The following is a 26419-nucleotide window of genomic DNA, read 5'->3' as shown; positions in this document are numbered from 1 at the left end:
TGGTACTTTGTGGCCTCAAGAGCGTACAGCAGGATGTGCACACACATTAGCAGGAAAATATGCTGCTTGGGAGCATGAAACATGCTTCTCTGGGGACAGTGCAAGGTTTCTACACATGGCACACATGTCTGGTGAGCTACCTGCAGAGTGCAGCCAATGGGAAACACTGATTTTTGGTATGATTTTTGGGTGCTCCAACCCAGAGCCAGGAGTTGGACTCAATGATCCCTATGGGGCCCTTCCAACTTAGGATATTGTATGATTCTATTCAATTATTTAGGATTTTGGGGGCTGCAGCTCAGTCATAACAAATGCTACAGTGATACCGTGGTTATCACAAGGAACATCAGCTCCTGGAAGAGGTTATGTTAAAGATTGCAGCTGCAATGCCACGGTGCCTGGGGTCTGACATTTTTCTCCTTATTAGCAAGAGGAAAAGTGCTGGTGAGAGGAATCTGTTGCATTATTTACTGGCAGCTCGCAGGGGTGTGTTTAGCGCTGCTTGTGGAGGTAGCACAGCTGCTGGAGCTCAGCTGATAGGGGAAAATGTACAGAGCAGCAGCTGGAGAAGTAATGAAGTGTTATCCCTTAAGGGTCACCTGGGTGATACACAAAGCACTGAGCAGCACCAGTGGTGCACAGCCCTCACTGGAATCACTTTCCTTGGTGGAGCAATAAGAACACTGCAGGACCCACATGGCAGATATGGAGCAGCAGGAAGGATCAGCTGCCATCCATCATCTCCTGCATTCTAATGAGCCAACATTCCTCCCAGTTGCCACACTTCCATTCTGCTAAGACTACAACCCAAAATACTCGGTCTCTCATGTTGTGGTAATGCTACAGGTCTTGGCCAGGAGCAGGGCTCTCCTGTAGGAGATGCTTACACACAGCCCCAGCAAGTTGTACTGGGAAGGGACAACCCTGGGTCTTGCAGCAGCACATGAGATGCAGTGCCCAGGTGGAAAACAGCAATTGCCCTTGGCAGACAAAGCTCATGGCATGCTCCACCAGCACTAAATGCATCTGAAGCACATCAGGGTTGGAGTTGCTGTTCCTGCACCAAAGCTCAGAAACCAACTCCTGACATCCTAGGAAAAGCCATTCTGCTCCTTATAGGGATTATCAGTAACAAGACAGGCACTCCAGATCTCCCATTTCATGTCTGCTGAGCATCTGCAAAGCCATCTCTGCTGGAAGTTATTAAACTGTTCCGCTTTGCAATAAACACAAACTGTTTTTGTTACTCATCAGCAGCCTCCTGCAGGGTTCCCCCACCCTGTGGAGTTGCCCTGTGTGGTCTTCAGCCAAAAATCCATGCTTCCAGCAGCTCAGAGAGAAGCACCCGGCGGCTTCCAGGTCTTCTCCATGCCAGGGGAAGAAAATAAACCAGTGGAGTCTACACAGCAGCCCCCAGGAAGGCCTTTCTAAGCTGCATTTGGTGGATTTAGCCAAGCAATGGGTTGCAAGCATGGCTGTCTAGTAGCCCTGTTGCTCCCTCTGTGTGGAAATCAGAGCCACACTGAGACCTCAGAGCATCGTAACACAGCACCTCTGTGTCAATAGCTGGGACACACGCAGTGACCCAGCCTGGTTACATGCAATACTACAACATAAGGGATGGACGGGGGCCTTAATGAAACTGAGAAACAAATCCAGGTGTAAAACACAGGAATGAGCCTCCCTTTTCCTCTTTTGCAGCCACCTCTACTCCTGGCAAAACCTGCAGTTTTTATACAAATGAAACATAAGGCAGCAGCAAAGAACCCATCTGAGCACCATGCTCAGGAATGTGCTAATCCAGCTCTTCCCTATCAAACTCCTGTTGAACTCTGTGCAGAGAATTACAGGCAAAAAAAAACACAAAATGAAAGGGCATCCACCTTAGAGCTGCCTTCACGCACAGCTTTCCAATAGAACTTCACTTTTTTCTTTTTCACCTCCTCCACTGCATACAGATGCTTCTTAAATTACAAATACAAAGGGTAAGTAATTTCCCAAGCACTCTGGGGAAAGCTGTGCTTCACTGCAAGCTCAGAGCTCCCCTCCAACACACAGGCTGGAAACTGCTTCTCACAGAGCTGAAGGTGAAAATGCAACATTTCAGCTTTCTGTTCCACATTGTGCCCTTTGCCTGTCTCCATTTGCCAGGCAGACCTGACAGCTACGTTCAGGTTTTTGCTCAAGATGGACAAAGAGCAAGAGGGCCTTTTGCAAGCATGTTCCAATCCAACTGGCTGGTAGGCATTTTCCAGACAACATGCAAAAATTACTGTAAAATCAGGGGGTGTTCAGCCAGGAAAAATAGCAGAAGGATAGCTTACAGCATTGCAATGCTCAGCAAAGCATGGGCTCCACCTCAAGGTCTGCCCTGCTGCCATGCAGAGACAGCATCATGCTTCCAGTTGCACTCCCAAGGGAACGATGGAAGGCATGAGCTGTGCTCCCTGCACACTGAGCCAATTAAGATCATCAAATCCAACTGTCCACCCGTTCCCACTAAAACATTAAACTGCACACGTCCAACATGAGCCTGGTGTCAGCATCAGCACATTCAACACAGCTGACATAAATGGGATTAAAGCAGAATTCTCTGATGACTACATGCCGAATTCAAGCACTCTGTGATATCAAATAAAAAACGAGGTCCCAGTGTTTCTGAAGGGTATTTCTGAAGCAGATACAACAGAACATGAGATATTTTGTGTATTTCTGGGCACAGAAGTCTTTACTACCTTCTCACAGAATGGTTGGAATTGGAAGGGACCCCCACAGGCCATCTGGTCCCACTCCCTGCAGTGCACAGGGACTCCCGCAGCTCCACCAGGGGCTCAGAGCCCCTCCAGCCTGACCCTGGGGGTCTGCAGGGATGGGCACCACCACCACCACCCTGTGCAGCACCTCATCGCCCTCATCGTAAACAACTTCTTCCTTAAATCCAATCTAGATCTCCTCTCTTAGTTGGAAACCATTTCCCCTTGTCCTATCACAACAGACCCTGCTCAAGAGCCTTGTATTTCAACCCACGTGCCCTTCCAGCTCATCAGTTCCATTCCCCCTCCCTCCCAGCCCACCAAAACCTTCCAAAACCCAAGCTGCCCCTCACAAGGAGTTCCTCCTGCAATCCCACACACCATCTGCAGCCCATTGATGCTTCCTCCTCCCTCCTTCACTGCTAGGAAAACCCGAAAGGTGGAATCAGACACCACATTATCTGGGAAGTCACCATTTTTCCTACCTGCATTTTGTCTTCACAACAGAGATTGGCACCAACTCTTCTTCATCTGCCAAGTTTGACCTGTGCTGCTGCTGCTCCACCTGAATGCCAAAGCTGCCAGCACTGCCCATCTTGCTGCTTGATCCTACCACTCAGTAGGGCAGATTAGATAATAAACATTGTAATACTTCTTTTTTTATAGAGCACTAAATTGCATTGAAGAAAGAAGAACCCTGCCTTGTGCTCAAGCTGCTGTTTTTGAGGAGCATTAAATGGGGGCATGTGTTTAAAACGAGGAGGAGGGGCACAGCCTCACCTGTGGCCCCAACGAGCACCAGCTGTGGCAGCACCAAGCTCAAGCCCTGTTGAAAGCCTCCTGGCTTTTAATGAGGTTTGCGTGTTTAATGAGGTTTTCCAGTCTCCAACTTGGGTTGTGCCACTCCTCACAGCTACCTGCTGTCCTCAAGACCAGATTGTCAGAGGTTGCAGGGGGGAAATTCTATTTGCAGTTCTGCAATAATACCCTCTGTGAACCGACCCCTGCTGCTCACTCCCCATAGCAGTGCTTCTGGTTGTGCCAAGGGGAGGGCAGATGTTCCCCAACTATGGTGTAGCTGTTGCCATTTTCTGCTGCTCTCTGCCCCCAAAGCCAACTTTTTCCTCACCTTCAGCTGCTGACACGCTGCCAAGTGACACAGCGCTGCTGTCATCTCCAAAGACCTTTTTGAAGCTTAAAGGCAGCAGCTTTGAAACCCTTTTCCTTGATGTTTGGGTTAGCAAACAGCACAGCACTGACACACAGGCTCTGCACTGCCTTCTGCAAACATGGAGCTGCCCTGCAGAGGTGCTGCTTTGGAAGCACACAGGCTGGCTTAGCAAGGTGACTGGACACACTTTAAATCCAACTTTGGTTCAGAGACTTTCCATTATTTTCTAAAATCACCGTGGCATCTCATAGCTGCAGGTTTGTATCTGGCTTTGAGACAATTCTCATCACCTTCACAGCAGGTTCCCTGCATATTTCCCATCCCAAGGAGCACTCAGCATAAAGATTTTATTTATTTGCTGCTACAGCTGAAAGTAGCACACATACTTGATTTAACACACTTAAGCAAAAGTGTGTTAGCAACACCTTACCAAGCCTTTCCCTTTCACTCTATGATCCCCAAATTCTTCCTCTGTAGTATGGAGATGACACAGCTTCATGGGAATGCTGGCAGACCATCTCAAGGTTATCTGAAGGAGGCAGAAGAGATGTAAAACATTTCATCTGCTGTTGTTGTGGGCTAGAGTTGAATAAGAGTTCACCTGAGCAAACCTGAGCTCATCATCCTCCAAAGGGACCTGGAAAAGCAGAAGTGAGAAGGTGACTCAAACATCCAGAAAACAAGGTGATAAAAAACCAAAGGGAGCTCATAAAAAAAGTCAGAGGCTCGTATTGAGAATAGCTGTGCAATTAATTTACAACAAGCCCTAACAAGTGAAAACTCTATTATGAAAAATCTAACTAATTGCAAAATTGAACAAGTGTCTGACAAAGAAACCCTCTGAATTATTGGAGATGACAGCATTTGAAGTTGATTAAAACTGTGGGGATTTTGAATGCCATCTCCCCACTATGAATTATTTACTGCTTTGTAATTTGCTCAGGTTTCTCAGTGCAGGTGTTAGGCTGAAAGGTGTTTATTGGTTTCAGCTGAGCTGGAGCTCAACATTCACCACCATGGAGATGCACCTGGGCTTCACTGCATGGACTCCTGTCTGCACAGTGCTCTCCTCAGCCTTCCTGAATCAGAGCACAGGAGCTTAGTCTTTTCTTACCGTGTTATTTTTGCATGCTCTACATCCAATTCCACCTGTTAGCTCCTTTAAAGTCAATCAGGTACTACGAACATGCATGGAATGGTTGAAGTCCAACCCCCTTGCAGTGAACAGGGGTGCCCTCAGCTCTGTCAGGGGCTCAGAGCCCTGCCTGGCCTGACCTTGAGCTGAGCTCTGGATAAGGGTGAGGAAGGCCAAGGATCTCATTGGCATTTGGAGTCTTTTCCCTCCCAAGTAGCTCAGAGTCTCTGGCAGCTGAGGAATTGTAGCAAAGCATTTGTTAATGCAGCAGTTGGAAGTAAACAAACCCCTCAGTTTTCCTTGCATGACACTAATATCATTTTAGTCATCCCTGCTAGAAAACAGCAATTCCTCTCGCAGTGCCTTGCTCTCTCCTCCACTGATTTAAAAAGATGAGGGAGAGAAGAGTTTAAAAATTAACTGCACTTCTATCTACCTTCAAGAGATAAAGAGTGAAACTTCACAGTCGAAAACCATCTTTATTCTGAAATATGCAGTAGATCACTTCCTCCCTTCTCATTAGGTGGATACAGGCAGATGAAGTGATTCAACCAGAACAGCAGCTACCAAGCCATGAAAGAGCACATTATTTGGACTGGCTAATAGCTGAAATATATTAATTACAGTAATTCATGGTTTCACTAGTGCTTAATTTAATGCTTATGTACATAAAATTGCCTTACAATAACTAATCAAGAAATGATAGCCAGCACTGGCATGAAATGTGAAGCTTGCAGTTTATGACCGTGCTGGAAAGGCAGCCATTTCCCTACACTCACTTCTCTCCTGAAGGCACCCACCACACCATGCTTGCTTTCTTATTCCACATCTTCCTCACGCAACATTAGAAAGGACCTGGGGTGAAACCAACACACCTCCAAAGGCATTTGCAAACCATGCGCACAATGTTACTGAAACTCAGCCTCCTGTTGTTCTCTCTTCCCTGGACAGAGATCACAGGTCAGCCTCTTCTCATCTTGTTTAGTGCCCAACATTAAAGAGTGAGGATTTGTCTTACCACAAAGCCATTATTCATATCACAGAGTGCATTTTTGAGCTGGTATCCTTGGCACCACCTCAGTACAGCAGGAAAGACACCAACAACGCGAGGTCTCTTGGAGCAGCACCTCCACATCAGGGCAGCAGTTACAGCACGTCTTGGGGGACAGCAGCACCACGTGTCATCGTTATGCTTTCTCACAAATGAATTAACACAGCATCAGCATCTCCCTTATTGCTGTGAGCTGGCACTCAGCCATCTGTGGCTCATTGAACAACTGAGCCAAAAACTTGTTTCCATTTACAGAAAGCGTGGCCACGCTATAATTATCATAAATGGTGCACAGAACCTCATTTAGAACAAAACCAGACTCCACAAGCTCCTTCTGAAGCCTTTAAAAACATTCTTAACTACAATGTATATTATTAGCTGCTATAAGCAGCTAAAAATCATCATCAGTCCTAATACAAAAGCTCTTAAAATTAGGTGAAAATAGTTACATGACAGAGCCATATTCATTCAGTTTATTTTTTTCAACTTTGATATCTGACCAGCTATTTCAAAGGCTGCAAATGAACTGTACAAAATGGCTTCTAGGTCATTTCTAACCTCTTGCTACTTCTGAACTACCATTTTTGACTGACAGCTGCTGTGTCAGCCTTGCTTAAGGGCTGTTTCCTGGCACACATCCTAAGAACTTCGTATAGGATGGAAGTTTTGTCCCTTTCAAAAGCAACATCCATGTATGTTCCACCTGGAGCTGTACAGCTGATCTAAAAGCTGTAGATTCCCATTCCCACTGCATAAGCATACGGTCACACGCAATTAGTTTATTAATGTCATTACCTCCTTTCTACATACGCTCTGAAGTACATTAAAATCTTTCACTTGGTGACACCAAGTGGGCAAAATGGTCAGCAACATCTGCCTTCTTTACTCTTTACCACCTACAACAAAGACAGCTGTCAAGCCACAGAGGATCTTTTTCTCTTTCTTCCCATCTGGAAATCAGTTCCTATTTGAACCACTATTTAGAGAAAATACGCACAATTAGCTAGAACAAATGCTGCTGCTGCAGAAACACATTATACAGTGTCCCCATCAGACCTTGAGGCCAAGTTTCAAGACTGAACAAGCTACAGAAACAGTTGCATTTGCCCTAATTTGAACACTTGCTTTTCTTGCTGTTGGGGTATTAGGGCCTAATCTCTACAGTAAGCACAGTAGCAATCTTAGCAGTATGTGCTTAAACTGCTTTAACTACCAAACACCAGACAGAATGCTTACAACTGAAGCCTGTTCACACAATCTGCAGAAACTTCACTGTCTCATGTATACACCCACTGCATCATATTACAGCAAATCATAGAAGCATGCATGTGTATCAAAGATGTGTTGGGCAATAAAGTCTCATTTCTTTATGCACTGAGTGACAAAAACAGACTGAAGGTTTGGTTTTTGTTTTACAACTTTAATGTGTATCAAAACAGTCTGAACATTGTTTTATCTTCAAAGTTCATGCACAGAAAAACAGGTGGTGTTTTCAAAGATCAGCTGCCAAGCTCACTCATGTTCCATTGGGTTCCTTCTTCCTCAAACAAACGTGCTTTCAGCATCAACACCTGCAATACAACGGCAGGAATAAGTTGACTATCCAACATTCGTTGCTTACCTTTTTGTTAATTTAAGTGATATCATCAGAAAAACCTTTGCTCACCACCAGTCAATCTGCCGGTAATTCCAGCAATTTTTGGTTAATTTCATCATATGATATCCTCAGATACATTGCTGTGTTTCTAAAACAAGCACCTTTGTTCTATACTGCTGTATATAGTGCAGAAGACAGCAGCTCCTGTAGGTTTACCCTCAGTATTTCAGCCCAACAAAGTGCTGTTTTGTCCTACAACTTCATCAATCACTGTTTTAGAGCTAAAAACACACAGGAAAAAAAAAAAAAAAAAGGCCAATGAAAATGCTCTCAACCACACAATGTTTGTGAGACTGCAGCCCAAAAGCACCACAGTGAATTAAAAGCACACAGAATGTTACAACTCACCCACAACAAACTCTTCAAACTCTTGCTCTTCCAGTCTCACTTCTGTCCCAGGGCTGTGTGAAGGGCTGTAACATAAATAGACATTAATCATTATGATTCTATGATTAACAACTATGAGTATGTGGCAAGTGGTAATTATGTCTAAGGATCCCAGAAAATTGGCTTTATATTTTAAGTAAGAGAGGAAGGAAGAGGAAGGAAAGTAGATTGATTCAAGCCATGAAGGATAACCATACAAAACATGCTTCCTGCGTGTTTTTGTTTTTTGTTTTTTGATCAATAAGATCCATTTATTCTCAACAGATTCTGCCTTTTAGGAATCTCTAAGTGGCCCAATGAAATTCACCACCTACCTTCACATTACCACCATCTCCAGAGATGCCTGCTCCCAATCCTTATTGTATCACATCACCTGGAAATCCCAGGTTCTGCAAAGCAAATAAACATTGACCCTTTAGTCCTAGCAGACAAGGTGTAGACGACTTCAAGTTCACACACGTGCAGCTGTATTTCAGACAAATAAGAAGGTTATCGTCAGTTCTCGCATCTGACGGCACTTCCTATTCTGGGGTATCATCATCAACAGCCAGCAACTCTGATAGGTCAATACACAGAGGAACAGCTTCACGTTGAATTGCCTGTACCCTGTCCCCTTTGTTAATATAAAGCATTAACTGTGTTATCAGGACATGACGTTTGCTTTTCATAGCTTTATATGCTAAATTAAAACTGCTACAGGTTATTTTCAATTAGCAGCCCTGCACTTAGCTACTTTATATCACTGGTATACAAGGAAAGATCTAGAATGTTCTTAACACGTTACTCTTTGCTTCGAGGCATCGCTCCGCTGGGGAAACAGACACCAAACAAGCATTAAAGCAGTACTCCTCAGCAGTAAGTCTAGCAAATCGCAGAAGTACATTTGCTACAATAGTCTTTCAAGGATCAAAGGAGGAAAAGGGGCGGAGGGGGAGGAAAGGGAAGTGAGGAGGAGGTATAAAAGTAAAAACCCACAGTAGGCCTCAGAAGGCTCAGCACTAAGAATCTGCCCCAGCCCAAGTCCTCCCAGCCTCGCTCACCTCAGTTCGGACCGCGGCGCAGCTGCCAGAGCACTCCGAGCGGGGCCCTGGGCCCCCATCCGCCTCCATGAGGGCCTGCGGGGACGGCATGAGCGAGACCCATTCTCCTTTACATCCTTCAACTGCCGCCTGTAGCCCCTGGGGGGCGAGGAGGAACGGCGTGCATCACCGCTGCCCGAGGGTGGGAGCCCCCACCTCAGCCCTGCCGAGCGCCTTCCACACAACACCGCACCGCCACCGGGCGCACGAGGAGAAAGGGCGGGAAGAACCGCTGCCTCCGCTTATAAAGGCTCGGGATGTGCCATCCTACCGCGGGGGGCAGGCCGCACCGCTGTTCTCGCGAGGTACAGCCCGTCTCACTGCTCTCGCGAGAGGTGGGTGGGCTGTACCACTGCTCAGGTGAGGCGGGGGGAGCAAGGCGTCCATTTCCTGCAGCGAGGGAGGAAGGGGTGGCAGGGTTCAAATGGGGGCACAGCTAATTGCTGGGGGATGGAGGCTGTGCGGCTCCAGAATCGCAGAGAAAGAAGGGGACTTGCAGGAAACTCTTCTATCAGTCTCCTGGATTTATGTTAGTTATGATAAAGTGCCCACTGAGGATTTAAAACACAGAAATCCACGTCTGGGTAACTAAGGAAGAACAAAAGTAGCATTCCTGATAGCAGCAGGTACCTTCCGAGTTTTCTTCGTACAAAATCAGGAAAGAAAATCAGGCGAACACTCTTATTGCAAAAAGAAAAAGGATGATTGAAAAGGAGGAGAAAAGGGAGAAAAGGAGGGGAAAAAAAAAAAAAAAAAAAAAAAAAAAAAAAAAAAAAAAGGAAAAAAAGGAAAAAGGGGGGAAAAAAGGTTCTCAGTACGTCCCTAAAACAGCAGACTTGTATTTCCTGGCAGCTGGGATCCTGTGCTGTCATTAACACACAATCTTCCCTTCCAAACTGAGGTGCATTTCTGATTACATGGAAGACAGACGCAGTGCTAATGGCTCTTCCTCCTTAAATGTCAGCCACTGCCCACACTTTTCTCATTCATACACCCGTCAGATCAGCTCTCAGCTGAAGAGATTTTCTCTTCCCATTCCATCTTTCACACCAGCAGCCCACCCTTCACCAGGCTCAAGTGATGAATATTTACCTGGAAGCACAGTGGTTATCTGGGAGGTGAAGAGCAGCCCTCGGCCAGGCACTGACCTGAATTCACAGCAACACAGAAAGCAATGCTCACAGACACGACGTGTGGTTGATACCTACCTCCTCTTTTCAGAAAAAGGCAAAGTCAGAATGGATTCAAAGCAGTAACACAACGTGAAGGTTTACTGGCAAAAAAAGACTGGTTAAATGAATTTCATCAGAGTCTTGAGGAATGGGTAAGGTGTGATTCTACTTCAAAGCTTTGGAAGGGATATTAATGAAAGCACACACTGAAATGAATTCTTACAGTGATCAGACATTGCAGTTGTTTACTCTCAACAGCACTTTTTTTATGAGTCATATTTATATATTCAATAATTAAATATAAACTGCAGGGTGTCACAAAACAAGGAAAGAAGACGTGAAGCCCAGGCAGTCCCTGGCTTACATTTCTCATCACTGTACCTTTCATTTCAACTCTCATTTTTCATGCTGCTTAAAGCAGTAAGAAAGTTAATTGCAGACTCCTTACTTCTGTGAAACTTCAAACCTACTCCAACTTAGTAGACAACCAACCAAACAAAAACCACAAATAAACAAAATCACAAAGAGAGGAAGAGGAAAAAAAAATGCTAAAAAGGCAGACAGGAGAAGAGAGATATACTGATAATTTGGACTGACAGAACCTGGGACATAGGGACAGAATCACAAAATGGTTGAGAGGTCGGAAGGGACATCTGGAGGTCACCTGCCAACCCCCTGCACAAACAGGGCCATCCAGAGTTGTATCCAGGCAGCTTCTGACACCTTCAAGGATTTCAAAGCTCCACAAGCTCTCTGCACAGCCAGTGCTCCATCATCCACAGTGTAAAGAAGTGCTTCCTGAAGTTCAGACAGAATCTTCTGTGTTCCAGTTTGTGCCTTCTGCCTCTTATCCTAACGCTGGGTGCCACTGAAGATAGCACAGCTCTCTTCTTTGCATCCTCCCTTCAGGTATTTATATACATGTTGATAAAATCCCTCCCCCCAACATCTTCTTCTCCAGGATGAGTCCTAAAGACAAAGCAAACATCCTCAGACTGTCAAAAACATAGCAGACAATGTTTTTTTGCCACCTGTTCTGTTCAGCAGAACACGACGTGCTATCATTAATTCTCATTTAGAATTAATGGCAATTAAAATATATGCCACAGGCAACAAGAAGAAGAAAAAATTGCAGCTGCACTCTGATCAAACTTTTATGTAGAGAGGATACGCAGGTAAAAAAAAAAAGCTGAATGTAACAGGTCAACCATGTGCACATCCACATGTACTATACAAGAACACTCAAAAATATTGACATGGGACAGTGATCCTATAGTTTTCCTTTTCTCTTTCAGTTATATATATGTATAGTCAAACAGCACATAGGAAAACATCACTATAGCTTTTTTCACCATGGCCAACAGGAAATCTCCACAAATATAAAAATGTAAGTATTTAAAGTGTTAGATTTCTTCAAAACATAATACAGCTGAATGAGAGAAATATAATTTCTCAATATGTAACTAGAAAAAAAAAAAAAAAAAAGATAAGAAAAACCTTCAGGAATTTGCACAATTCTCTCAACCAACTTTGCAGTCTGAAACACTGCAATCCCTGCTAGAGCAGAACACAGTATCACCAAAACAAATACATGAATTCCTGGAGAGCAGTGATGCCATATGGATACCTCATGAAACCTCACTATACTACAACGTTGGATTTACATTCATTATTTTGGAGGAAGGGAACGTGGCAGACCCTTCGTGCTTTCTCCTTGCTGGCTGCTTACCCAGGAAGCATTATTGTTATTACTTTAAGAAGAAAGGTGCTGGTAAGTGCCAGAAGGGCAAGGCAATGGTGCTGACTGTGAAATGCCCTGTTCTTTGGATGAACTGTGTAAAACATTTTGTTAAAAGACTCCATGTTAAAAATATTAAGAACAAAAAGGTCTTCTTAAAAATACAGAGTATTTTTCCCTCTTCTTTTAAATTCAGAGGTTAGGGAAAAGTGTTTGGCTAGAATTAACTACAGGTTTGCTGTAATTAACATATAAGACAACGCCCTACATAACACAGGGCCGACCACAGACTCCAGACAAACATGATTGCTTTAGGTTTCAAGTGGCATATGCATCTCTATTTTTGTATAAAAGGAACTGAGACATTTCTGGAACCTTCACTGCAGAGTCTTTGCCAGTGTTCAGCTTTTGGGCAAAGGAAATCTTGCCGCACTGCAGAGTCACGATCTTGAGGATCAAAGTGTAAAATCATGATTCAGTATCTGATCCAGAACTGCTTTCTCGGCTGATTTCAATTTGTAGAGATGGTAAATTATCCAATCGACTCTTTTTTTGCCGAGACTCCTCTTTTTCCTTAATGAGAGCACCCCAAACCCGCTGGAGCTCTGAATCATCTTCCTCTGGAGATGCCACGGAGTTCTCAGGTTTATCTGAAGTCTTTTCTTGTGTCTTCGGAGCAGAACCTAACCGGGTCCATAGATTACCTAGTAAGATGAAAAACAAGCACATTGAAAACTAACTGGAATGTACTGCATTTCTTTAAACTTCCACTCCAGCACAAAACTGACCTGATTTCTTCTCTCTGGTATCAGAGTAGAGGCCTTTTACATCCTGCTTTGGGATTCCTAACCGGCTGTGTACGTCTGATATTGGCTCTCGACGAGGAGCAGAGATGCTGCTTGGAGGCTTAACTTCTGGGGAATGTGGTCTTTTTCCCAGTCTTTGCCGCACATCTAGGGATATTTTCAGTGATTAGATCAACAAAAACCACGTTGCTTTTACTTCAGTTCTGCCAGCTAATGTGACGCTCATTGCACACTTCATAGAATTCAGAACTAGACAAATGTTCTCATCTTTTCTATCCTCTTTTCACTAAGTCCTTCATATTCAGATTTCAGTCTCGACAAAGCTTGCAATAAAATGTTATCCAGATTCTGCTGTTCTCTGACAATAAAATGTGGTATTTTTCAGGTTATATTTTGTCCAGATGACCCAAAAATTAGCTGTTAGTCCATGGCTTGTTGCATTTGTTTTAGCAGCACAGCATATATGTGTCCAGCATGAGCTATGATTATAAGGTAATTGTGAAGCCTCCAATGATTTTTTTTTCAGATTATAGATACTTTGCCTTAGAGTTCCAATACCTCTTAATATTTTACAGAATTAAATGGAAATAAGAATATACAAATGCTAAATATACTGACACTTAACCCATGATCAGTCAGATAATTCTCTGGATCTACTATCTGTGTCAGAAGTAGCTGTAATTACACACACCTGTGCCAAGAAGAGCAAGTCAGCATAAAATAAACAAATAAAGACTGCCATTTGAAAAAATACTTCATATACACAGCTAGACACATATATTCTTCCATATAAGTATTATTTCATGTAGTTATGTCAAGTAGTCATGTAGTTAGTGCCTCGTGTTTCAGTTTGCACATGAGCTTCCCCCCAATACATGTTCCCATGGTGTCATACAGAATCTGCCTCAATAAGAAAGCAAATTAAAAGGGACAAAGTGTGTGTGTGTGGGGGGAAATAAATGCAGACAAAGAAATTAGATAAAAATAAATGTCACTCTTTCACTTAAATGGAATAGTACTCTTCCCCCAAAGCAACCTCCAACTCTGCCTCTTAGTGAGGAGAAATTAACCATTGGAAGTGCTGGTGAATAGGATTTCCTCATGTTTCTAAGTTGCATTGGAGGACTGATGTAAAATGATGACATCAATTAATAGTCATAATTCTGCACAAAGTAAGAGTTTCACATTACCTGATTTTACAGTGCTGTTCGGCTGGCGCAGCCCGTTGTTATTCTGACGTTTTTCTTCTAACAGTAGTCTTACATCTACAACTTTGTCTGATAATCCTTTACTGCCAATCCTGTTTTTCACATTACTGGTTGCTATGCTATCTGCTCGCATGGAATTCCTAAATAAAACAATAATAAAGTCCCTTAAGCAAAATGAAATCTAGTGCAGTTCTCAGATCTTCTTGTATGTGGAGTTATAGAAAACAGTGTTATCAGGATTGCTCTACTGAGAAACAGAGGTAAAAAAAGCAAACAAAAAGACCCAAAAATGTTACTTATATGAGCATGTTTTTCAGTGAGAATCCAAAGTCTAACTGTAATCACACAAACTCCTCAGTATCTGCTACAAGGCAGATATGAAGCTTGTCTCTGTAAGGCTGTGCCCTCTGCATCAAAATTCAAAGCAAATGAACAACCTCAGAACTGGTAAAAGGTCTGATGTTAAAATGAACTGTTGTAATGACTTATACTGCCAAAGAGATGTACATTAAAATTATTCTGATTGCCCACAGTATATGTAGCTTTGGTTAATGAGTCCACAATGAACATAAATTACTTTTTTCTCATCTACACCTGAGGATGGCTGCCCTACCTATGAAATGCAAGAGCTTAATTTTGCTTGCTTACATTTCCATTGATTCCACTTTGAGTTTTATCATCCTCATGGTGCTGGGTTGCAGAAATCTACAAAGGAAGCTGCGTTTTAAATACGTTAATTGGCAAGAAAAGACCAATACAGGCTTTTCTGTATTTTGCATTTCACCTCTAAAATGTCTACTGCAAAATTATGTTAAGAATTGAAATAGCAGCTTCAACAGTATGCCTTTAAGCCTTGACAGCACTGTCACTGGTTATATTTTAAATGCCTTTTCACTGACGCTTCTAAAGAACAGGGAACCTTTACCTAATATTTTTCAGTTGTGATTCCACTTCGTCTGCATACATTGTCATTTTCATGCTCTTTTTGGGAGAGGGGGTCGATATCATTTTCAGTTCCAGGTCATAGTCCATTTCATCAGAATCAGATGCACTTGCACTCGATCGCCTCGCCGTACCGCGGTCTCGGGACTGTTTGAAAGGCTGTAAATCATCACGGTACTCTACAACAACTCTGTCATCTTCATCCATATCCTGAACTTCTTCCTCCTCCTCTTCCTCCTCAATAGGCTCCTCAGGAACATTTACCAAGCCTACAGCAACACAAACTGATTCTGAGAAACTGAAGTTTATCATTTATCGTAGGTAAGAACAAGGCAGAAAATTATTACTGTAAAGAAGTGATGCAATAGAAATGAGTCTCTGTAGTTCTTCAAAGCTAAAAAGAATATTTTCCAAAATATTCTAAGTGGAATCTATACTACAGAATAATCTAAGAGGGAGAAAATCACTACAGGAGAAAAAAAGCCCATAGTGTTGCAGTACCCCAGGATACTGCTCAAGCATGTAGCTGGACTCAACACACACGGTACAACTGCCTCTTGTTGTGGGGGCAGTTCATGCTGACCTAAACATCACAATTCGTATCATCTTGCAGGACTTAATGTGACAACTGCTGGCTTATGAGAATCCTCTCCACTCCTGTAAGTAGTAACACCACAAATAAGGCATCCAGCCCTCCACTTCCCCAGTTACACAGCTTTGACACTGTCAGCAATTACCCGAATGCCGATGTTTGTAAGGAGGAGTCAGGCCAACATCATCCCCAATGAAGGTCCTTTTCTTTATCACATCCCGATGGATTCGACGCGAATGGTACCTCCGTTTCCTGAAACACCATTAAAAGAATGATGTTCCTATCACCAAGAAATGAGCTGTAACCAACCCTGGATTAAGCACGTGCAGTTATCACTCACTTCAACAACAGCTATTTATGCCAGAGAACTGTTCTGTGCGTGTGTGTATGTTCTGAATACAAAACTTTTTTACTGTCACAACAAAATATTCCCCAGCAAATACATCATCACTTTGCAAAAACATTACTCACACTTGAGATATATCTACAGGAACCAAAAGAAAAAAAAAATCTGCAAGTTACAACAGCTTTGAACCACCTTGTCTGAGTATCTGCAGCGTTCCAATTCCTGCATCCTGCACTCACCAAGAATTACTAAGAATCCCCTTCATGCCTCCATAATTGGGATTGCCATACTTCATGTAATACTGGCTTCTCCTTGCAGCTCCCAGTTCTTTTTTGTCATCTGAAAAAACATAAGTTAAAAGAATATTTCCTTTCTTCTTTGAATATACCTCACTAGCATCCAGTCAGACAGGCACAGAGTGAAAGGAAGACTCATTATGTTTTACAGGTCCCTGGTATTTCTTTCAATTTCCTTTCTGGACAATACAATTTTGCTGACAACCCAAATTAAATTTCTCCTACAGCCACAGTTTTATTTGTGCCCAACTCCGTGGAGACTCTGAGTTTCTGTATCAGCTTAAAGGAACACTGCATCCCACTGCAACTGCTGGAGGCCATACTTACCCTATTCCCGACCTTTCTTTTCTTTATGGATCTGCCACCTTCCACATGGCTCAGAAATTATATGCATTTTCATTTTATCCATAAATATAATTTAATATCTCAACTGCATTAAGTGACAATTTCCATCAGTACCTCATAAATATCACAACTGATTTCCATATTTATAAAATGTGAAATTTTCCTCGGTGGAGAAGTGCACTGTAAAACCTATTCTGTGGTATTGGGAAGAATGCCCTGAACCCAAGATAATATTTTATGTACAATAATCTTCATACAATATGAACTGGATTTAATTCACACACTAAATGTGTATTCATAGCAAAATCTTAATACCTAATAATTAGCAAAAAACCTAACCATTTTGCAAATAAAAATTAGGTACTTCAAGTAATTAATTAGTCAACAAATAAAACTGCAACAAGCAATTAATTCATTATGCTTGTTAAGCTGTTCATTTACCTTTAGTAGCAAATCTCATGAATAGCTTGTTTCCTTTAGCCAGTTTATTGGCAGGGCGAAGATCATTACGCAGGAGAGAATCCTCTTCTACCTGGGTGAGGGCATCCAACTTTGGGGGCAAAAAAGGTATTTTGGACTCAAAAATAAAATTACTTTTGAATGAAAATGGATTGCTTGCAGAAAAGCAACCCCTTGGTTATTAAATTACTTTTCAGATTCTGTTCAGACTAACTCCACTTCTTTCTTGACAAATTACTACGTATTGGAATTTTTTTTTTGCCAACAGGTTTTAAATATTTTTGTCTCTTCCTTCATAACACTTCTTCAGATTATTCAATAAGTTTTCAAATGAAACTACAATATGACTGAAATGAATAAATAAACTTGGACACTGAAAAAGAAAGGTGTGATTTCTTTTGTTTGTTTTATTTCATCTACAAACAGTCTCACCAATGGGTTCTCCTGCCCTCGCAGACCGACTTACAGGCATTGGTTTGTTTCATTTATAACTGCTTTCTATAAGCTAAAATTCACATTTCCATAATCTGGGTGAGTGTTTGCTGAGCCACTCCTAAAGAAAATACTGATGACACCCATTATATATATTCAACCAGTGAAGATTAAACTACTTACAGAAATCAATGTGTATGCTGATGCCCACACAAATCTACGGGCAGCCTAAATCCCCTTTTTTTTCCCCACTTTATACACTGCCTTCTATACTGAAAGGCTGCTGCCTTCCACTATTTTCTTTTCATTGTCTCCTTTAACAGGATAGAGCAGTCAGTCTAGCTCTTACATGCTGGCTGCCCTATCACTCTTCAGAAATTACTTTCACAAAGCACTTTTATGAGGCTATTCTCACCAGCAGCACATCTGCACTTCCTGCCTTCTTCCCCACCTTATTTGCTTTGATAATTAAATTGTAAATTATGAGCATATATGGTAAAAACCATCATGTCATGAATACTTTCCATCACTCAGAGCAAAACTCCCATAATGGGTTCTCATTTGCTTTCTATACTGACCTCAATGTCACTTGGATTTTCATCCTCAACCTCGCCTTCTTCTGTCTCATCATCAGTACTTTCCTCCTGTTTTTCTAAAGAGGAAAATAATAGAGAAAATAAATCTACATTTTAATGTTCTGGTTCATTTCAATATTATTCTCTACAGTCTCTGAAATCAGACTGAAGGTGTTATCAATTCCTCTGTGCAGCCTAGAGAGTAATCAAAAGAGTGAACGTCTACAGAAAGCCGAAGCACACATGAGCACAGATTAATTAACATTAACCACACAGACCCCATACAGGTAAGTGCCAGAGGCATGGATTATCAGTTTACTTATCTGAAAGCAAATGAAATTGCACTGTGATTTCTAAGTATGACAGAGATCAGCAAGGACAAGACTGCAAAAGGTGGATCAAAGCCTGTTTCCTTCCACCTCCCTTTTAAATGCTGCAAGTACCTACAGGTATCCAATATTCACAATGTGAAACAGGTTTTCAGGTCTTCTTTGTTGTTTTTTTAGCTCACAGGAAGAAAATTGTTATTGGAAATTGTTTCTGAGCCTCCCCAAAAGACACACAACTAAAAAACCCTCTTCTATATTTCACAGCTCCTTGTCTTAAATCTCCTCTGACTGGACTTGACAACTTCTAATATGGAACCACAGCTATTAAAAAAATCTTGACAACTACACCCAAGTTCAAAGGAAAAAGTAAAGCACAATGAACCAATCTGACTCCAAAGAGAATTTCAGGAAACAAATTAGCCAAAATCAAACGTTAGCTGGCTTCTATCAGGGACAGCATTCAAACATCCGATTTTGCATTAGCTTCTCACTGTAAAGATGTGTCTCCTGCAACCCTAAATGCCTACATAGGCCTCAAGTTCTTACCTAGAAAAGAAACGTACCTGAGCCAGCCTACTTTAATACATCTGTATGCACCTCACACCTTAAGATGTAATCTGCACAGCTTGTACTCCATCCAGCATCCCACTTTTCCAGCTGAACAGGTGAGTAAGATTATGTAGGAGGAATTTAAATGACATGATTTTGATGATGCAGTGTGGATACTGTAGCCAACAAGATTAATATACATATTTTTATGCTCCATTTAAAAAAGACATTCACTAATCTGCAAAAACCTTGTAGCAAATCTTACTTGAAGCATTATCAATATTTTAAAGTCACATGGATGGTGGAGGAGCCACTGCATTGTAGAGAAAAGCAACAAGAAAAGGGAATGAGTTAGAAGCATCCATAAGTTTAAAGCCCAAATTTTACAAAAAGGCTTTTGGTAGCACTGTGAATATAAAATAGAGAGATTGTCCACCTGCATTTTGTTCAAAGAGTTCATAAATAAAACACCTCCCTTCACTTTGTACTCCTCAGGACAGTACTTTGAAACAATTCATCATATTGGTCTGACTCTTAATTTACACCTGTAGAACGAATTTACAACTGAGGCATTCAGATACCAAATTTATCACAACACTGAGCTGTATGTTCACTGCTTTGCTCTTTTACAGGTGACCCTTCAGAGTGCTTCTGTCTTGAAAGTAAAGCAGTCACACGTAGAGATGATGCACACAGCAGTGAGGTGGTGCTCTGCACAGTGGTGTGGATGGTATACATGAAGGATGGTGTGAAGAATAAACCATGGTATTTCAAAACCAGCACACGTTCTTAGACCTGCTGTGTCCACAGTTAAAATATCCATCCTTCCACTGCCTTTGCAAGCACATAACAGACTTATTTCTGTGCAACCACCACATCTCAATCTGACCCTGCATCTAACATGTTGAGTGCTGACCAAATTACTGCTGTTGGTCTAACTCCAACCCACCTTTTAAGAAGTAGTTTCTTCAAAAGGTTTCCAAGATGAAAGCCTTTTTTAAAGTGGCAGAATACATTTACCTGAAACTATATGATAGAAGCTCCTTCAGTCATTTAGATCACGCAGTACCCAAGTACAAGTTTAAAGTTTAACTGATTTAACCAGATGACATCTGTATATGCACATCTCATCTACCTTTCTTGCTTTTTTCAGCTGTCTTCTCTTCATTGTTTTCTCTGCCTTTTGCTTTCTCTTGATCAGGAAAGGAACTCATGTTTATTAGAGCCCGTGTTGCTGTTACTTCATCAAGCCAGACCACATTGCCTATGACATACAGATAGAAACATACACAGAAACAAAATGCAGTTTGTGTCACTGCCTTACTGGAGGGAAACAGCAAACAAAAGTTCAGAAATGTTCTTATCATGGGACATGACTAAGAAGTAATCAGATCTTTCATAAGGGAATTCCTGTTCTTTAACCCTTGTTCACCTGGGGGACACACAGCTTTTATCCCACTACGAAAACACAACTGACCATAACCAAACCCACCAAAACGCATAAGCACGTGTATAAACCAGAGCAAACAATACTGAGTAACAGCCATTGTATATCATGAGTGTGTTAGCAGAAGAAATGCAATTAAAGATCCAAAAAAATAAGAAAAAACAACAACCCAAGGCTTATTTCTCCTTTTTTATTTAAATTTAACCAAACCTTGGACCTTAGCACAGAATTCTGTTAACCTTTTCCAAAGAGCAGAAAAATAAGAGACTACTCAAGCACTTCAGAGGCTACACAGTGCATAGGTTAACAACACCAGTCAGTAAGGGCTTCCTGTCTCAAGTCTCAAGTATCAGCAGGTGCTGTTGAAGTAAAACTTAAGTAAGGCTCATTAAGAGCATTTCATACATGTTGATGTTGAATCTTTTATCTTTCTGGCAACCTCACTGCATGCATACTCCTCACAACAGCCCTTGCTATGTGAATTTGCTTTCCCTTCCCAATCTATGCATGTCTCATTCATCAGCCACCTTCCTCCACCCACTATTTCCTCCTTGAGAAGGAACTAAACAAATATAGGAACAAGTCTGCTCCTTCCCAGCATAAAACCATGCCAACCTCTCTAGTTGCATGCAGTTAAATGATCTGCTCTCTGAACATTATCCTTTCTGACACAAGCAGATACACTATTTGTGCCAAAATACAAGCAGCACCACATTTTTAGACCATTTTTTCCCACACCAGAACTGGCAAGCTACTTTCCGTTGTTCCTTTCTGATAACTTCAGATTGTCAACAAACAGCTCCTGTCATGTTTTCTTCACTCCATTTTCTAAGAGCTACATAACTTGCTGCTCTATGCACCAGTCACCTTCCCTCTTCAGCACTTCTAATTGTATTAATTAGACCACCATATTTTGAACAATACCACTTTAACTTGTAATGAAGTCAATTCACATCCTCCACAAGTGACTCTCTTGCCATGACACTTTGATCACTGGCCACCCTTCTATCTACCAGCGTATTTATTTGAGTCTCCTTCAACGTCAGTAATTTGTGTAATGCCAAGCTGTTTAGGTCATTTTTAAATCATTTTCTTTCTAAATACTCATTCAGACAGTGGGTTTGATTTTCACCACAGGCTGTTAATTCTTTCCTTATAAATCCCTTTTGGCTAAGGTTAATGAAAGGGAAACAGACACACAAAACCACAAAGACACCCAAGGTACAGCTTCCACTGATATAAGAGATAAAGAATGACAAACAAAAGATTCCATTTACTTACATGAAGTATCATCTAACCACTCGATATGAGCAGGAGGATATTCTTTGAAATAGGCAAAGATGTCCTGTGTACTCATTTCATCCACGCCACAAATGTAAATTGTGTCCAGTCTCACTTTAGGAATTGCTATAAAAGAGGAAGAGAGGTCAAACTGACACTCGTTTCTACAAAGCAAGCTTTTATGTTCATAATACATGGATTTATAAAGCAAACATTGAAAGTAAGCTAAAGGTGTAGAAGTATGTAGAAGTATGATGTTCACCAATCTGCAACACTAGAACTTGAGTTACCCCACACTGTAAAATGTTAACTGAGAATTAAAGAGAGAAAGGTGGTTGTAACGTTACAAACACTGGGAGCTGCAGGTACTGAAAAGCATCAAACTGCCTTACAGAGGTTTTCTTCTCTTTTTTTCTTTATAATGCTACTAAAGTAATTTCACTCAGTACTGAAGAGACATAATGCTAACGAGACCCATGACCAGGACATAGTACAAGTTTTGCACACATCTCATGGAGAGAATTTACAGGCCATAGCTTAGTTGGTCCAAGCTGCCAGCTGGACAAAGGCCTTGGGAACAAACTGGATGCCAAAGATGCCGATCTGTTGTGTGTGCACATCTCTCAGATTATCTGCTTATACTCCAGCACGTCCAGCTTGTCATCTGACAGCACATGTGCCATCACTCATGGAACCTGATCTTTCTATGCACAGGACAGAGTCCTATGCTCACACACAAACAGTGCCTGAGGCCTTTTCAAGGAATTTAAATATTCTTAAGGCAGCACTGGTCCTGAAGACAGACCTTGGACACGTACATCAGGTGTCACTGCCAAATATCAAATAAAAAATGTTTTCTGGTGTCAGTAAAGTAAGGAGTGAAAATGATAAGCACTGTTACAAAGTAGTTCAAAATATTGTTTTCAAAATAAAGTGATTTCTCTCGAAAATTATCTGGGAAAAACATTGGGAGATGTAGGAAATAAAACAGTATAAATCAAGTAAAGGAACTGTGAGGAAGTAAACAAAGGGATCTTTCCTTCTTGATTGCTGGGTAAACTCCTACCTTTCTTCATCATGTCCCGATCCAGAGCTACATTCCTTTGGGCAAGATTCACTTCAGCTCGAAAATGGAAGCGTTTTGCTCTTTGTTCCTTTTTCTCAATTGCTTCCTGCAAAATGTGAAATGATGCAGTCAAAAGAGGAACAGCACAGCCTTCCCAGCAACTTACATCATAGGACTGGATATTTAAAATACAGCCAACCAAGCAGCAACGATCTATATTAATAATTCTGTTATTTCTGAAGAGATCTGTATGTTTCAGAACACAAAAAGAACTCACTGAAACGTTACTGTGCCATTTAATACCTCTAATGCAAGTTTGGCAGTGTAATGAGGATCAAGACAGGGAAGACAAACTATCCTGAACCCACGCCCAGCTTCCACCATGGAACATTAAAATTTATTTTTCCTTCCTAACAAATGTACAAACAATCTATTAAAAAAAAAAAGCCTTAAAATAAGCACTTTCACCACCTTTCTCCATCTTAAACAATGAAGATTCATCATGTAACAATACTGAAATACCATCACTCACAGAAAAGAGAAGGCTCACCTGTGTCACACAGCGATACTGTTTTGCAATACTGAGTGGCATCAATGCAGTTTCAATACAAACATTTTCAGGTTTTGGACACAAATTTTGCTACTTTAAAATGACAAGAGAGAACCTATCCAGATGTCATTTGCAATCCATAAAGAAGAATTCTCTAGTTATTGAAAACAGTGTTTTCATAATGGTAAGCTTCCATGCTTCTTAGGAAAGACACAGTGTTTCCTCCTTTCCTGCAGCAATAATTAAAACACTTCAAAGAACCACAGAACAAAAATTACCTTGGATGTTACATCTATTCCAGTAATGAAACTTCCAGCTTTGTTTTCGTATCTCCTACTTGTGTCCTGAAACAAAGCAAAACAGGGATGAAAACTCAATGAATGCTGACAGCACCGTAATCACTGTGCTAAAACAAATCAGGCCTATGAGAAATCCATCTCTTGCCTTTGATCCTTTCCAAGCTACACATCCCTACAGAGACAGGTAAACAAGCACTTAACCTCACTGACAGCAGTGAGATTTAAAGCACATCAAGCGAACCCAAATTCCTCTACTAGGAGAAATGTGTGCTTTTGCAATATTTAATTGCTCAGGTTTTTACTTTGTCTCAGCAACACAGCAGAAGCCATCAAACACCTTTTCCTAACTACAGTTTTCACCACTTTGGTGTCAGGTGTAATTTTCTTGTAAAACACACACAGATTTAACAGGGCCGTTACAAAGATAGGCAACTCCTCAAATTTGCCATTTTCAGTTTTGAGCAAAGTCAGAATGTCAAACCATTTCCACAGTTCAGCAAGTGTCTTTCACTGCTATTTTTTTTATCATTATTTTAAAGCCAGCTTCCAAAAGCAGCAATATGAATGATCACTGGTTTGTTACGAGGCTACAGACCGAGAGGAACACTACCAATGACGACAAACAAAGGCATAAAACTCATTTCCACCAATGGAGACTGCTGAAATTTAAGCCTGAAGTGAACAACACGAACCCTGGAGCAGCGACCCAGCCCTGTCCCTGTCTGCATGTTTAACAATGGCACTGCTTCATTCTGAAACCACAGAACCATCTCCTAGGGAAGGTTTGTGACATAAGGATCATATGTTGCCTTCTTATCTCTAAGGATAAATGTTCTGTTAACCCTTGTGCTCCGATAATTATTTTGGCTAAAGGGCTTTTTCTAGAAAGTAGGTCAGTCACTTAGAAAACAGTCACACACTGAGCCTAACAGCTTTCCTTAGTATCAAACTTCTCTTAAAGTTGCAGATATTTAAAAGATATGAGAACAGCAAAATAAACGTATTACTTTTTCAATGGAAAAAAAAAACAACCAAAACCACCAGTTTGGGGTGACTGATGGAGCACAAGGAAGTCCATACAGAAGGGTGCCGTCTCTTAGGCCACGTATTTGATAGAAGCTGAAGCACGACGATCAACCAGCTAATTAGAGATTAGTTTCTCAAGCATTTTCCACACGCGTTTTCAGAACAAAAGCCTACTTAGGAACGGAGATCAACTCTGACCCACTTTCACACGTTCAACCTGACCGTACCTGAACTTATCTAAGGACAGCAAGTAAGAAAAAAGACACAGAACAAGAAACAACCCTCAGAGCCCACCCCGCCGGATGCCTCCCGCTCACAGCCCCGTTCCTCAGCCGGTCCCCCCCGCCCTCAGCCCCCACAGCCCCCACAGCCCCCACCCTTCCTCTCCTCACCTCCCCCCTCCTCCCTTCGCCACCTCGCTCCCCTCAGCCCCCCCCCCACTTTCCTCCTCCCGCCCCGCGATGCCCCGTTCCCTCACAGTCAGCCCCCAGGTGCCTCAGCGCCGCCCCTACGTACCCTGCCCCCCCTCAGGTGCCGGTCCCTCCTTCGCTCCCCCTGCCCGTCCCTCACCGGGATGAGCTCTCGGAGCGATCGCCTCACGGGGATGGTCTCCAGCTCGCCTTCTTCAACCTCCATAGGCTCAGGCTCCGGGCCGCGGGGTTCTGCCGTTGTCGCCGCTGCCTCAGCTTTCACCGAGATCCGCAGGCCCCGCACGGCCGCCATGGCTCGCCAAGCCCGCCCTCCGCCCGGCCAACGAGACAGCCCCGCCGCTGTGCAGAGCGCCGCCGCCTGGAGTCACCACAGAGACGGCAACGCGGATAGAGCGCCGCCCGGAGCTGCTGCAAGAGCGGCGCCCACGCGCTCAGCGCGGCCATAGAGACGAAGAGAAAGAGCGGCTCCTCCGCTCGCCGCCATTTTCCCCTCCTACAATGATAGTGGCGAAAGTGGTCTGGCTGCTGTAAACGTTCGGGTCTTGCTCCCTCTCTGTGCTGCTCAGGAGCCATGTGTCTCTATGTCTGTTCTCAGCTCGGTTGTTCCCTTTGTCACGTACTGCCTTCCCACCCGAGGGTATGTCAAGAAAAGCCTTACGGAACCATAGGAATCATTTCATTCTTCGCTATGCTAAATTCCATTACAATTCCATTCAGCAATTCTCTCGAAACAAGTTATTTATTCTGCTAATTATCCTAATTGCTCACTGTAGTTCATAGCTATCCCATTGGACACAATGGTACAGAACCATGCTGTATCTCAGGGCTTGTTCCTGCCTTGGCCAATAGCATCAGTATTTTAGCATCCATTGCATAATACAACTGATGGCTCTACAGCTGTGTTTCCTCAGTTCGTGATCACCAGCATCACATCCAGCTAATTCCATTACAAATTCCTAATATTTCTCTGGTTGCATGACCCTCCCATCCTACTTCATTCCTGTTTTGCTGCTTCTCAAACCAGTCCTCCAGCACACCCCCCGTGATAGGTTTCCTTAGAACAAAAGGTAGTGGCCTTAAATTACAACAGGGGAGGTTCAAGAAGAATATTAGGAACAGTATATTCTCAGGAAGAGTGGTGCTGCAGTAGTACAGCTGCACAGGGAAGTGGGAGAGTCCTCATCCCTGGAGATGCTTGAGAACTGTGGGGATGTGGCACTGAGGGACATGGGCAGTGGGCATGGTGGGGTGGGTTGGCGTTGGACTTGGAGATCTGAGAGCTCTTTTCCAATCTTAA

The 26419-nt window shown here is 42.4% G+C and overlaps 1 protein-coding gene, 1 long non-coding RNA gene and 2 other non-coding genes across 5 annotated transcripts; all 4 read right to left on the bottom strand.

Moving 5' to 3' along the window:
* Nucleotides 1–7509: 7509 nt before the first annotated feature.
* LOC128083581 (uncharacterized) lies at nucleotides 7510–9505 on the bottom strand. Of its 2 annotated transcripts, XR_008208125.1 has the most exons (5): nucleotides 9390–9505; nucleotides 9195–9269; nucleotides 8469–8543; nucleotides 8116–8180; nucleotides 7510–7681 (listed from the first exon to the last, which is right to left on the bottom strand). It is a non-coding gene; the product is annotated as an uncharacterized LOC128083581 (long non-coding RNA). The 2 variants fall into 2 exon arrangements; XR_008208124.1 differs by having other exon boundaries at nucleotides 9195–9489.
* On the bottom strand, nucleotides 7755–7828 carry LOC128083760 (small nucleolar RNA SNORD65). Its single transcript, XR_008208177.1, has one exon. It is a non-coding gene; the product is annotated as a small nucleolar RNA SNORD65 (small nucleolar RNA).
* LOC128083755 (small nucleolar RNA SNORD49) lies at nucleotides 8625–8699 on the bottom strand. Its single transcript, XR_008208173.1, has one exon. It is a non-coding gene; the product is annotated as a small nucleolar RNA SNORD49 (small nucleolar RNA).
* A 1112-nt stretch (nucleotides 9506–10617) lies between the features above and the next one.
* On the bottom strand, nucleotides 10618–25453 carry NCBP3 (nuclear cap binding subunit 3). The gene is made up of 13 exons (XM_052688966.1): nucleotides 25262–25453; nucleotides 23645–23710; nucleotides 22817–22922; nucleotides 21751–21876; nucleotides 20158–20286; nucleotides 18148–18221; nucleotides 17120–17228; nucleotides 16277–16376; nucleotides 15837–15943; nucleotides 15083–15368; nucleotides 14140–14297; nucleotides 12932–13096; nucleotides 10618–12847 (listed from the first exon to the last, which is right to left on the bottom strand). The coding sequence occupies exons 1-13, from the start codon at nucleotides 25412–25414 to the stop codon at nucleotides 12612–12614; spliced, it is 1815 nt and encodes a 604-aa protein (XP_052544926.1). The 5' UTR covers nucleotides 25415–25453; the 3' UTR covers nucleotides 10618–12611.
* Nucleotides 25454–26419: the final 966 nt, after the last annotated feature.

This window comes from Tympanuchus pallidicinctus, unplaced genomic scaffold (genome assembly GCF_026119805.1).
Source record: "Tympanuchus pallidicinctus isolate F22 unplaced genomic scaffold, pur_lepc_1.0 scaffold24, whole genome shotgun sequence".
NCBI classification, from domain to species: Eukaryota; Metazoa; Chordata; class Aves; order Galliformes; family Phasianidae; genus Tympanuchus; species Tympanuchus pallidicinctus.
This window is presented reverse-complemented; position numbering and strand designations above follow the sequence as displayed.